The following is a 14,325-nucleotide window of genomic DNA, read 5'->3' as shown; positions in this document are numbered from 1 at the left end:
TGTTGTATATATTACATGCAAATTCGATCCTGGCTTTTTGCTTCCGCTGTGTATGCTTATGGTGACAGTGGTCTTGAAGGGAGAGGAGATGGTAGTGGTCAGTGACGAATTTATACATTAATTTTGGGTCCCGTGAACACATGGTCACTCGACTAAACTCGATATATTATGTGTATAATTCTGAAAATATATCTAATATTACCTGAAGGAACACATGGTCAAACCAGGACGAGTGGAGCACTGGTTAGGGGTTGTGTTTATTATCTCAAGGTCTCGAGATTGAACTCGAGCTCCTGCACGTTTCTATGCTTTTATTAAAGCAACCTTTTAACTTTCCTTTGTATATTATTCTAAATCCTTTTTTTTTCTATAATTCTAATTACCCAGAAGTAAAAATCGCGTTTCTATTTATTAAAGCAGCCTTTTAACTTTCCTTTTTATATTATTCTAAATATTTTTTCTTCTATAATTCTAAGTACCCAAAAGTAAAAATCGTGTTTCTATTTTATATTACCTTTAATAAAAAAAAAACTTTATTTCTAATTACCCAAGTCCAAAAGGCAAAAGAAATTAAAAAAACTACATAGGCGCGAAGCTGCAACGAACCAAAGACAAAAAAAACCAAATAAAAAATCATAGCTAATGGTGAATCCATCCTCTTGAAATTCTGAATTTCCCTCTGCTAGTAGTAGGTGAAGAAGGGAAAGAGAGGGGTAAATGAGTTGGGTAGTAGCTTCCACCTCACTGAGTTATTAGTGTCACATCAGATCTGGTGTCCACCTTAAACAGTTTTAACAGATGAGAAATATATTTGAATCCAAAGTATAACGCTAGAGATATATTTAAACTCAAAGTATAATGAAGAATATATTTAACCCTTTACCGTAATTTAAACGGGGGCAAATGTGGCTAATTAGTTTACATATAGGGGGTCATTTCGCGTAGCTTTCCCAACTATTTAACCCGACCAACCAACCAAAAGAAACCCAACTCCTGATTCCCAAATCGGCTCACCCCATTAAAATGGAGTACGTAGTACTCCGTACAACTTTTTTAACGAACTCCCAATTTAGCAATAAATACAAAAAGATCCTAAATCTTCGTTAAAATTACAAAAAATCAGTTGACCGGACTTCAACCGAATTTCCCCAATTTAGTTAAGTAAAAAACTGACGTCCACAGTCCCCTCTTTTCCATTTCCCAATTCAAAAACAAATCACCCTTTTTGTCTCTTCTTAATTTTTATTTTTTATTTTCAGTTTTCAAAATCAAATCAAAGAAGAATGGAAATGGAGAACAAAGCTGTTGATGTGAAGAAAAACGACGCCGTTCCAATTGAATTACCTGCTCCACCTGGTTGGAAAAAGAGAGTACGTGTACTCTTAATAACGCACATTTTACTTCTTTTTTTTTTGTTGTTTACGTTGAATTTAACATTAAGAGACTATGATTTCGTGATTAAATTTCGATTAGCTTTAATTATGACCTAGGTTTTTTTTTTTTTTTAAAAAACTTTTAATAGCTGAATGAATAATTACCAATTAAGAGTGACCTGTTAACTTCCTAGTAGATTTGCTTTATATTAGTGATATGTTAAGCGTTAATTGTGACCTAGGTCTTAATTCATCTATTTAGGTATATTAAGTTGTTTGTGCTAAATTTAACATTAGGAGGCTAGGGTTTGGTGATTAAATTTCGATTAGCTGTTTTCATTATTTGGATTTTTTTGTTTTGTTTTGAATTAGTGATATGTTAAGTGTTAATTGTGACCTAGGTGTTAATATGTGTGACATGTCGAATAGCTCTTAAACAAGTAGGTGCATTATGCTTTAGTTAACTTGTACGTTTACATTATATGTTTTCTTTTAATTGTATTTCTTTTTCTTGGAGATTTTTCTGTATAAGCTGAGTTTATAGTTGTGGAAAATATCTTTGCTTTAGTTACTTTTGTGTTGATTAGCTTTAAATTTGAGTTGTTTGCCTTTAGTTTAACATTAGGAGGCTATGATTTAGTGATATATTAAGTGTTAATTGTGACCTAGGTGTTAATTACATCTGACATGTCGTGTAACTCATAGACAAGTAGGTGAATTATGCTTTAGTTAACTTCTTAATTAATTAGGTATATATGTATAATTAGGAATTTGAGTTGCTTAGTTGTGTGTTTGTGGTTGAGAGTGGAGAGATAATTTTGGGCTGATTTGGTTGTGATTATTAGCTTTTCAATTGAGTTGACTGCGTTAAATTTAACATTAAGAGGCTATGATTTAGTGATTAAATTTCGATTAGCTGTTTTCGTTATTTCGAATTACCTGCTCAACCTGGCTGGAAGAAGAGTGTACGTACTCTTTAATATTTTCTTCATTTACATACAAGAAGAAGAAAAAAAAAAAATGCACATTATACGTTTTCTTTTAATTTTGTTGTTGTTTGTCTTGGATTTTTTTTTTTTTTGGTATAATCTGAGTGTATAGTTATGAAAATTGTCTTGTTTAGGTGTGTGTTTGTGGTTGAAAGTGGAGAGATACTTTTAGCTGATTTCTTGTGATGTTTAGCTTTAAATTTGAGTTGTTTATTTTCAGATTATATTTTTTGTTTTGAATTCGTGATATGTTAAGCGTTAATTGTCGTATAACCCTTAAACAAGTAGGTGCCTTATGCTTTAGTTAACTTCCTTATTAGGTATATGTATAAGCTGTATTTTCTGTTTTCCATTTTGAAATTTTTTGTGCACGATCTGAGTTTATAGTTATGGAAATTGTCTGTGGTTTAGTTGTGTGTTTGTGGTTGAAAGTAGAGAGATACTTTTGGCTGATTTCTTGTTTTGATAGCTTTAAATTTGAGTTGCTTGCGTTAAATTTAACATTAGGAGGCTACGATTTTAGTGATTAAATTTCAATTAATATATTTCTTGTTTTGAATTAGTGATATGTTAAGCATTAATTGTGACCTATGTGTTAATTATGTGTGACATGTTGTGTAACTCTGGAACAAGTAGGTGCATTATGCTTTAGTTAACTTCCTCTCAAAAGTGACAGTATTTAGGTAAATTCAGTATATGTATGCAGATTTTCGTGTGAACTAAATAGGATTCATTTTTGTTATGATTTCATAATTGGCACAATCTGAGTAGTTGTGTTTGTGGTTGAAGTGGAGACATAATTTTGGCTGATTTCTTGTGTTGATTAGCTTTAAAGTTGCATTGTTTGCGTTAAATTTAACATTAGGAGGTTATGATAATATGATTTGGTGATTAAATTACGATTGGAACTATGTTTTTTGTTTTCAATTAATGATATATTAAGTGTTAATTGTGACCTAGGTGTTAATATATGTGTGACATGTTGAGTAACTCAGAAACACGTAGGTGCATTATGCTTTAGTTAACTTCCTAATTTGGTATAAGAGGTATTTTCTGTTTTCTATTTTTTGAAATTTTTTGTGCATGATCTGAGTTTATAGTTAAGGGAATTGTCTTTGCTTTAGTTGTGTGTTTGTGGATGAAGGTGGAGAGATGATTTGGCTGATTTGGTTGTGATTATTAGCTTTCCATTTGAGTTGTCTGCGTTAAATTTAACATTAAGAGGCTATGCTTTGGTTTTTCAATAGCTGTTTTATTATTTGGAGTTCTATTTTTCTCGTATTAATGATATGTTAATTGTGACCTAGGTTTTAATTATGCGCTACATGTCGCGTAACTCTGAAACAAGTTGGTGCATTATGCTTTACTTAGCTTCCTAATACAATTATCGTGAATTTAGGTATTCTTTAGTGTGTGTATGCAGATTTGTTTTATGAACTTAATATAATTCATTTTTGTTATGATTTCATAACTGACAGAATTTTCTTCTAGCTAATCTGCATAATTTGACAATTAAGATGCTGTGTGTTAGTTGATTTAATCGCCTCTTTTCAGTCATATAGCTTCGAGGTCATAATTGAAAGGGATAAAGAGATAGTTACTGAACAGTTCTTCATGAGACATCTATACTACTCATAAATGCTTATTTGGGATATGCAATATACTAGCATTTGAGTTGGCGTTCAAACATGAGTTGGATTGAGGTTTTGAAAAGAGTAGTATTTGGAGTTGGAGAAGAGCATTTGGACATGAAAACATAGTTGAACTTTTGTCACCAATCGGGGGGGGGGGGGGGGGGGGGGTGTGAGGGAAGAAGACATAGTTGTAACTTTTGTCAGTGAAAACTTGAATAACTCCTAAAACCTATTCTTCAAACTTCGAATTCTACATTTCAAGTTTGAAGTTGAAATAATGGGTCAATTTGATAAACAATCACGCCAAACAAGCATATTTACTTTGGCAGAATGGTCTCCTAGCTAAGCTGTATAATTTCACAATTAAGAGGCCGCAGTGTGTGTTGATTTAATCACCTCGTTTCAGTCATATAGCTTCCAGGCCATAATTTGAAAGGGATAAGTAGATAGTTATTAAACAGTTCTTTATGTTATTGAGGGGGCAAGTTGTTCCAGTATTGACCATGAGACATCTATACTACTCATCAATGCTTATTTAGGAAGGGTAATTATACCCGCATTTACGATTTTTGGCGGAATTTGTCTCCAGATAATCTTAATAATTAAGATGCTGCGGTGTTGGTTGATTCATTCAATCACCTCTTTTCAGTCATACGGTTTCCCAGCCATAATTCGACAGACATAAGGTAGTTACTGAACGGCTCTTTATGTTATTGAGGGTGCAAGCTATTCCAGTATTGACCAAGCCATAATTCGACAGACATAAGATAGGTACTGAACAGCTCTTTATGTTGTTGAGGGTGCAAGCTGTTCCAGTATTGACCATGAGACATCTGGAGTACTCATAGATGGTTATTTAGGAAAGGTGTTTATACCAGTATTTAGGACTTCATTGAGAACTAATGTATGTTCTAGTACAGAAATTTTGGTGTTTGTCCAAATATTTCTTAAGATTGTCAGAAGCTTGAATCAACTTCAATTTTGAAGGTTACTTAATTAAGATTGTTGAATGTGGCGCCAACTGTAATTACTTGTGCGCAACACATAGGAATTATCAGTGAATCTAGACTTTTCTTCCTTTTTGATGGAATATGTGGCCTATCTGATGTGGCTTAACAATTCCGAAGTGATTTTTTCCTAGAAGGTTGAATAGAAAAGTTGAGTCTGTTTTTTGAATGCCAATTTGTGGAAGTATATTTTAAATCAGTTGGTATTTTGTTGCTAGTAAGTATATTGCTTGTCTATCCAGTTCACTCCAAGAAAGAGCGGTACCCCTAGAAGGAATGATATTGTATTTGTTGCACCCGACGGCGATGAAATTAAGAATAAGAGGCAACTGGACAAGTATCTGAAATCTCATCCAGGAGGACCTCCTGCTTCTGAATTTGATTGGGGTACAGGTATATATTCTCTAGTCTCCCCCTTTTTTGGTGCATATCTGGAATACTTGTTTCCTAGTGAATTGTCTAGTAAATCTTGGGATGATATGCTGCAAATTCATTGTTTACTGTTTAATATGTTGTTTAAGTTCCTTCTTGATTGGACGAATTCTCTACTTTTTGATTTATTCAGGTGACACTCCAAGACGATCATCTAGATTGGGTGAAAAGTCTAAAGCAACTGAGTCACCAGAAAGTGAAACTCCCAGTAAGAGACCAAGGAAATCAAGCTCCAAAAAAGGAGCTAAGGAGGATGCTGGTGAGCAAGAAGCTGAGGGTGCTACCGAGAAAGAAACTGAGGGAAGTGCTGAACTTGCTATGCCAGATGCTGAGGATCTAGATGCCCAAGATGTAGATGCCTCTAAGGAGGTTCCCACCGATGGAGATAACATAAAGGATGATGAGAAGAAGAACAATGATGGTGAGATTGTCCCTGAGAAGCCTCCAGCAAGTGAAGATAAGATGGAAATTGTGCCAGAAAAAGAAGCAGCGCTGGGTGAGGGAAACATAGAGAAGCTGGAAAATCAAGAAGCTGAAGATAAGCCTCTGGATAACAGCCTGCAAACTGACAAAAAACCGCTAACATTGAATGTGCTAGAGGAAAATAATATCCAGAGTGAACCAGCTGGGACAGATGCCTCATCTCATTCTGTTGAACTCAACAAGGAAACCTCAGCTAGACAAGAGGAAAGCGCAGAAGAAGCTCCCGCTGCAGATGTACTGAATGTGCTCGAGGAAAATAAGATAGAGAGTAAACCAGCTGAACTCAGCAAGGCAACCTCAGTTAGCCAAGAAAAATCTGCAGAAGAAGCTCCTGCCGCTGCAGATGCACTGGTTCAGAATTCTAATGATGCTAAGGTAGAAGAAAACGAGCAGATTGACAGGGAGATTCCAATTGAGGAGATCAATGGCAAAGAAGCGGCTGCAGTAGGTGTTAACAACTCTGTAGAGAACAATTCTGTGCAGCAACAAGCCACCGTAGTTGACCAAGTCACCCCAAGTTAATCTTTTGATTATTTAGGATAATACTTTGTGTATCATCTGGCCTTTATTTCTTCTTGGCCCTGATTTAGGTAACTGACAAACTACAATAGGCGTCTCCTGCATATGTTTAGAATTCTTAGCTACTGATTCTGTATTACATTGTATTGCTGTTGTTATCATCTGTATTGTTCAACTTATATTCTATTAGGGCCTCATGATTTCTTGAACTTTGACATAAAAAACAATGGCCTTCCCAAATTGCTCTATTAATGAATGCAAGCTGTTATGGTGTTTTCTCGAAAGGTAGCAACTGAAATTAAGATACTTATCTTCAAATTGTCACTTTTCCTTTTCAGTTCAGGTCAGCAGGGTACTTTAACAGTTTGCTTAAAGTTGCAAGAATGAGTTGTTTCGTCATTTCTTTAGTAATGCTCACTGCCCAGCAATTCAAGATTTAGAATTTCTTCAATTGAGTGAAGATTTTGGGTGGGTCTCGTTTAGCTTGGCTTTAATTTTCATGTATGCATTGAATTGTCCATGAAACCATAAGCTCCTTCCCCTAGTTTCAGTTGTTTCTATTTCAGGGTTTCGTCGCTCTAACGCATGTGGTTTTCAGATCCTTTTTCTTCAGTTTGAACTGAGTACTTAACTTTCGTTCTGGTATAAATGATCTTCTATTGAAGAAATAGGTTTTAATATGGACTGATTCTAGTTAAAGGTCGATGTATCTGCATATTTCATTCTCGTTTCTTAGTTTCTTAAAAGAATGAAAGCTTCCTAAAGGCATAATTGACTAAAAAAGCTATCTTGTCATAGATCTGTTTCCTTTTCATCTTCATCTCTGTTTATACTTGGTCACAACTCACAAGTTTTATTGCTTTAAATTGAGAATTAATGGTGCTGCTAGAAAAGTTAAGTTTAACTTTAAAGTTTTGATGTTGGAATAAAACTTTGGTTGATGTGATTCTATTTTTTCTGCTGAAAATTGATCTTTTTGGTGAATTTCTATTTTCTCTTGTGGTTTTACCTTCTTATATTGAAATGTAGCTAATGTTCTTGGACATAATAAACTATGAGGGGCTTGCTGGCTGTTACAGTGTTGGAACTAAATGACAGATTAATATCCCATTCTTTAAGCTTTTTTCCTACTTAATTAATAGTTAGATTCGTCATTTGCTTATTTTATAATGTAAAGTCGACTGGATTGTGCCGTTCCTTTACAAACTGGCAATCCATCAACTTTACTAAATTAAATTATAAAAAGTGAGCGCACTACACCTTGTCTTGCAATTAAAATGTTATAAAATACTACTCCCTCCGTTCCAATTTGTTTAACACTTTTCGATTTTCGAGAGTCAAACGAGTTATATCTTGACCGTATTTTTTCCCATGTCTTTCAAATATTTTAAATTACTAATTATGGTGACTTATAATACTTTTTACGTAGTTTTCAAATATATAAATTTTATTTTAAAAAATTCAAAAACTCTATGTCCAAATACACGCTAAAATTAAGAAGTTTAACTCTCAAAAAACAAAAAGTATCAAATAAATTGGGACGGGAGTAGAAAAGAGCTACTCCGTTGAATTGGACATTATTAGGGCTTGCATCACATATCTTTATTACTATGTATTAAGTGAAACAATTTGATTACAGGGCTCTCTGTCTTTAGGCAATTCAAAGCAAAACTGCAATAACCATTACACTAAAGAGGAATGGCTTATTCTGCTCTTTCTTCACTTATGTACACACTGCAGCGACTTTTACAACCTAACACACATTTGGTTTGTGGAAGCCTAAGATTTATACAACAACACCATGTCGAATCTTCCTATAAAAGTCTATCTGCACTGCAAGTTTTTCTTGAGAATACTACAAAGGAAATTAAAGATACTGAAACTTTGAAGGTTATAGAAAAGAGGATCAGAGATGTAATTTACAAAGTAGAATATAGAGTCGATTCGAGCCTAAGAATCATCATTCTAGCAGATACCAGAGACGATCAAGAAGAGGCTTGTAAATCCTTCAATGAAGAATTGCAACAAGTGGAAAAAGAAGTTGATCTTCTTAGGGAAGAGGTGATGCAGATCGAGTTTAACGAGCACCGAAGCAAATATGCCGAAGCAAAAGCTTGTTCCTCATCGAGAAGGTATGCAACTGAACACAATACTGTTGTTGGAATGGAGGATGACTTTAATTACATAATAAATCGCCTCATTGCCCAAACAGATGAGCTAACTGTCATATCAATTGTTGGTATGGGCGGTATAGGTAAGTCAACTCTCGCTAGAAAAGTTTATGATGATCCGTTAATTCGACATCGATTTGATACACATGTATGGGTCACTGTCTCTGAAAACTACAATGAGAGACAAGTGCTACTTGATGTTGTCTCTTCAATTAATCGGAATAAGACTGACGAAAGCAGTCAACAAGTGAGCAATGATCAACTAGCGGAGATTGTGTATAAAAGTCTGAAGGGTTGGAGGTTTCTAATTGTCATAGATGATCTCTGGACTACTGAGGCTTGGGACCAGATACAAAGATCATTTCCAAATGATAACAAGAAAAGTCGGATTCTATTAACCACGCGACTCAAATATGTTGCTGATTATGTAAGCTGCTCTGATTTTCCTCCTCATAATATGTCTTTTCTAAGTTTAGAAGATAGTTGGAATCTGTTTACCGAAAGAGTATTCAGAAAAGATCCCTGTCCTCCACAACTGGAGGAAATAGGGAAGCATATTACACGACAATGTCAAGGTTTACCTCTCTCGATTGTTGTCGTTGCTGGATTTCTTGCCAAGGTGGATCCCACACATTATAATTGGAAGGAAGTTCAGGGAAATTTGAACTCATTCTTTGGTACGGTTTCTGAACAGTGTCAAGCAATTCTTTCGTTGAGCTACAGTTTCTTGCCCCAATATTTGAAGGCGTGTTTTATCTATGTTGGATGTTTTCCTGAAGATATGGAGATTGGTGTTTCAAAGTTGACTCGCTTATGGATTGCTGAGCAATTCATAAAGGCAAGAAGCGATGAAATGATAGAAGTGGTGGCAGAGGAGTATCTAGAAGAGTTAATTGATAGGAGTCTAATTTTGGTTGGTAGAAGAAGGGCTAACGGAAGGATTAAAACTTGTAAAATTCATGATGTCATTCGACAACTATGTATAAGACAAGCTCAAATTGAAAATATCGTGCATTTCATGGATAAGCCTGCCATTGCTTCAGAAGGCTTAAATGATCAACGAGGAGTGATTATTGCACATAATATCTATTCGAGCTATGATTATTTTCTAGAGCATGGGAGTGGTATTACAAGCACGACCCGCTGCTTGGTCTTTCCAGGATTATTTTCATTTGCAGAAGTTCGTGGTTCCGTTATTTCACATTTCAAGCTGCTTAAGGTGTTGGATGCATTTTCAATCATTCATGTGAATGATTCAATCAGTTATGATTTCTCCTGTGTAATACCTCAGCTTGTACATTTGAGATATGTTGCTGCAAGAATTGATGAAGCTTCTTCACTAGCCAAATTGTGGAACCTACAGACCATAATATTGAAAGGCAGAGCGGTGCAGGTACCACTAGAGATGTGGAAAATGTCAGAGCTAAGACATCTCGATATCAGATGGTCAAATCGAATACCTAATCCTCTTGAGGCAGAAAATTATGGTATTGGTGAACAACCTTTGTTTCTCAATAACTTGCAAAAACTTGCTCTACATTCCTCTCCTTTTCTTGCAGAAATCCTACAAAGAACTCCCAATCTGAATAAGCTAAAGATTAGAGACGCATCCAATACTGAGTGGTCTGCCATTCTTGATTGTCTCAATCTTCTACAGGAGCTTGAGACACTACATATAGTGACAAACGGTGATCCAATCATTCTGTTTCGGCGTATTTTCCTGCCTAGTCTCAAGCAATTGACCTTAGTTAATACTTATTTTCCATGGGAAGATATTGTTGTGCTGGCTAATTTACCCAATCTTGAGGTGCTCAAAGCACAACGTGGATTTTGGGGAACAGATTGGAGACTAAATGCAGATGATGTGTTTCGAAAATTAAAACATCTACGATTGAGTAATGGAGGTCTGAAAAGATGGGAAGCATCTGACAATAATTTTCCGATGCTTGAGCAACTAGTCCTCGAACGGATGTATGACTTGGAGGAGATTCCCCAGAGTATTGGAGAAATACCGACGCTAAAATTAATCCGTGTAGAAAAATGCGGCCCTGTAGTCGAGGCTATTGCAAAGAAGATTCAAGAAGAGCAAGAAAGCTGGGGAAATTATGAGCTTCAAGTTCGAATTGACCAGTTTTGAAAATTAGGTAAGCTAAAATTACATCTTTGAGTACGGTCAAATCTCTCTATAAAGGCATTGTTTGTCCGGATATTTTTTGGCTGCTATAACAAGATATTGTTATTGTTACGTCCCGTATTTTTATACATTGGGACAACCCGGATTAACCATGATAAATTTAGGACCAAGACTATTCCGGGATTTGAAGTCGGGACTTTTGACCTTTGATTTTATTTGAGGCATAAGTTATATATGAAATTGTTGGTATTGAACACTTAGGGAAAATTGGGACCACAATTCATAAATTTGGAATTAAAAATCTTGTGCAATAAGGCCATGGTGGCCGTGTGAATTGAAAGGGGTCCCACACATTGTGTGGCCAATTTTAATTGGTCCAACACATTGTGTGGGCCAAAGACAATGTAGATATTTTGTGGACTTAAAAAGAGGACTTTAATTCATCTTCTCACCATCCAACACTTAGTAAATAAAACAAGACTTGGAGAGCCCTTCAACCCACTGTTTTCGGCCAAGAACAAGGGAAACTCAAGATCATTTTTAGCCTTCCCAAAAATAATTCCTTGGTGTTAATCAACTATTTTGAGGTCCCTAAGTAGCGTGGAAGTATTGTTTGGGTCATCCAACTGCTCATTTTGCCCATTTGCAAACCCTAACCTATTGGTGGGTTGAAGAAGAAAGGTGAGTTCTAATCTTGTTTTTGAATTATAAATGTTGTATGCATATTGTAGTATGCTAAAATGGATAAAAATCATGAAATATGGAATGTTGGAAGTGGGTTGTGTGATGGGTGTGCTAGCCGTGTAGTGTGGGTGTGATTGTGTAAATGGGTGTTGTGATTGAATTGATGAATTAATTCTTGTATCACGATTAATTGTTGGAGAGTGGAGAAGAGAATACGAATCATCAATATATGTCTATATGTGTGTAATGTAGCCGTGTATAGCCCCCAAATGTTTGGCAAAGAATGAATTAATATCGCTTAGCGTCGTAATGGTTATTGCGATGACTTTTATGTTGGAAATGAGAGTTTAATGTCCCAACTTGATATAGTAAGCGTTGCGGACTGATTCGGAGAACTTTGTGCATTTAATGCAATCCTTAAATATGAGAACCATTAACATATATATATATATATATATATATATATATATATATATATATATATATATATATATATATATATATATATATATATATATGTGTGTGTAGTGTGGACGAATGTGGGTCATATAATATGTCGAAGATCGCATTAGTATCGCTTAACGTTTTAATTGTCGTCGTTATGAATTTTAGTTGGAAATGAGCAATTAATAACTCAAGATTGATGTTGAGATTTTGTGGGCTGATTTGAGTCTTATTGTGCGTTTGATGTAAGTCGTATATTTGTGAAAATGACATCGATATATGGTGGATTGTGATACAAAACATTACTTGAAAATGAGGAATGTGAAAAAGGGGGGCTGCTCACGGTTTAGGGGGCTGTTTTCGGCCACTTTTGGAAAAATTGTGGATTGTTGGAAATATTATGTGAATTTTTTAGAATGTTCTTGAATGTTGTTAGTATGGGTTTGGGTTAATAATCGAATGTATGAACGATATTGTGGCTTAAAAGTAAGCCATTGAATTGAATGATTGGAAAGTTGTCGAATGGTGTAAAAGAGAGCTACTATTATTATTTTGCCTTTCGAATTGATTATCGATATTGCTAGGTTGGTTATTGTGGTTGTTGTTGTTGATTTTGAGCGAGTTAAATTCTCGGGATGGCCTATTTACAGGGGAAATGCTGCCGAATTTTCTGTAGAATTTAGTGTTAGTTTGAAATGAATCGCTTAAGTGCCTATAGTTAATATTGGATATTCGTTGGCATATTTGTAGACCTTGGGGAGCCCGAGGCGTAGATTGGGATTGACTTTAGGCTGGCTATCTTGGAGTGCGTTCGAGGTATGTAAAGCAACCTTTTTTTCTTGGCATGCCTTAGTTTCACATAGGTTAGATTAGAGCCTTAAGGAAATTCCAAATCCGAAATCCGAGCATGATATGATATATATATATATAATTCCTTGACACTCCTATGTATGATTTGATGAAAAATGAACCATTATGTTTTTGAAAGAAGGGATTTCCAAACTTTATACAAAAAGGTTTCACTTTAATGAATTTTATAATTTTTGAATGCCATATCTTTCGCATAAAGGCTCAGATTGTTCCTACATTTTCATACGAGTTTGCATGATGTATAATGAGTATGTTTTCCATAAGCGGGCCTGATTCGGGTCGATACCCGTCCGTGGGTCCCGCGACCTCCCTTTATGTAATTCGGAGAATCTTTGAAAGAATTTGGTATCACCATTATTCCGATTTCAAATATGATCATTTTACTTATGTTTGAAGTTATGATAATGATTTTATGCATATGACTACTCACGACTCTATTCGTGCATTCTGTTATTCCTTTCGCCGAGTCCCGGGCCGGTTCTGTTATCGTGCGCATTTTGGTATACTCCGGAGTTATGCTGTGTTTATGGTTCACCGAGCTACTCGCAAAAGAGGGTCGGGTTCCACCTATATATGGCGTTATGTTGTGATGTGATATGTGACGGGGATACGGAGATTTGAGATTTTCTGGTGTTATGCTGTGTTATGGCGCCATCGACGAGGGGGGGGGGGGGGGGGGGGGGGGCGACCATATTCTTCTGTACCCGACGCATGACTTATATATTTTTGAAAGTAAACAAATTTTGATATGTTGGATTTGCACTTATGTTTGATACTTTCATTTCGTTTATATCTCAGATTTGCTTTCTGTACTTTCTGCTTTGCATACTCAGTACATATTTCGTACTGACCCCCTTTCTTCGGGGGCTGCGTTTCATGCCCGCAGGTACAGACGCACAGTTTGGTGATCCACCGGTTTAGGACACCCCTTTTTGCTGTTGGAGTGCTCTTCTCCTTTCAGAGCATATCTTTTGGTATATATTTTTGTTCGCTATGTATGTATATATTTGTTCAGGGGTACGGCGGGGCCCTGTCCCGCCATATGATTCGTTTGGTCTGTTTAGAGGTCTGTAGACGTATTTGTGGGTGTGTGTGCCTACTTCTGTATAGATGTGTTTGCATGACCCTATTCGTTATGGCAGCCTTGTCGGTGGGCACTTTGTATATGTTTTGGGCCGTTGTGCCATTTGATAGCCTTGTCGGCTTTCGATACATTTGATAGCCTTGCCGGCCTTTTGATATATATATCCGCATACGGTTGCGTTGAGATGTGTTTGAAATAGTTTGATATAGTTTGAGACGGCATATAGTATTTATGGCCGTATATGCTATTAGTATGTGATTCGATATGGATAGGTACGTCAGGGTGCTCAACTCGGGCGCCAGTCACGGCCTACGGGGTTAGGTCGTGACAGTTATAGAGAACATATAATCATCATATATATAGTATACTAATAGTGTTAAGCTCCTATCTTAAAAGTTGGATTACTATTTTGCTCCTACACTAAATTAAAGATCTAATTAAATAATAATATTATTTTTCCCCTACACTAAATTAAAATCTAATTAACTATATAACTAAATA

The 14,325-nt window shown here is 35.8% G+C and overlaps 2 protein-coding genes across 5 annotated transcripts; both read left to right on the top strand.

Moving 5' to 3' along the window:
* The first annotated feature begins 994 nt into the window (after positions 1–994).
* LOC132600635 (methyl-CpG-binding domain-containing protein 11-like) lies at positions 995–6,721 on the top strand. Of its 2 annotated transcripts, XM_060313937.1 has the most exons (4): positions 996–1,156; positions 1,260–1,370; positions 5,246–5,396; positions 5,569–6,721. In XM_060313937.1, exons 2-4 carry the CDS (start codon positions 1,284–1,286, stop codon positions 6,438–6,440), a joined length of 1,110 nt encoding a protein of 369 aa, XP_060169920.1. In that variant the 5' UTR covers positions 996–1,156; positions 1,260–1,283; the 3' UTR covers positions 6,441–6,721. The 2 variants fall into 2 exon arrangements, with proteins under 2 accessions (XP_060169919.1, XP_060169920.1); XM_060313936.1 differs by having other exon boundaries at positions 995–1,370.
* Positions 6,722–7,992: 1,271 nt separating this feature from the next.
* LOC132600634 (putative late blight resistance protein homolog R1A-10) lies at positions 7,993–14,007 on the top strand. Of its 3 annotated transcripts, none has more exons than XR_009567267.1 (3): positions 7,994–10,752; positions 12,621–12,686; positions 13,627–14,007. XR_009567267.1 is itself a non-coding variant. In XM_060313935.1 (2 exons), exon 1 carries the CDS (start codon positions 8,136–8,138, stop codon positions 10,743–10,745), a length of 2,610 nt encoding a protein of 869 aa, XP_060169918.1. In that variant the 5' UTR covers positions 7,993–8,135; the 3' UTR covers positions 10,746–10,752; positions 13,627–14,007. The 3 variants fall into 3 exon arrangements, 1 of the variants encoding a protein (XP_060169918.1); XR_009567268.1 differs by lacking the exon at positions 7,994–10,752 and adding an exon at positions 10,763–11,423; XM_060313935.1 differs by lacking the exon at positions 12,621–12,686 and having other exon boundaries at positions 7,993–10,752.
* Positions 14,008–14,325: the final 318 nt, after the last annotated feature.

This window comes from Lycium barbarum, chromosome 6 (genome assembly GCF_019175385.1).
Source record: "Lycium barbarum isolate Lr01 chromosome 6, ASM1917538v2, whole genome shotgun sequence".
Taxonomy (NCBI): Eukaryota; Viridiplantae; Streptophyta; class Magnoliopsida; order Solanales; family Solanaceae; genus Lycium; species Lycium barbarum.
The sequence above is the reverse complement of the archived record's forward strand: the minus strand, read 5'-3'. Positions and strand labels throughout refer to the sequence as shown.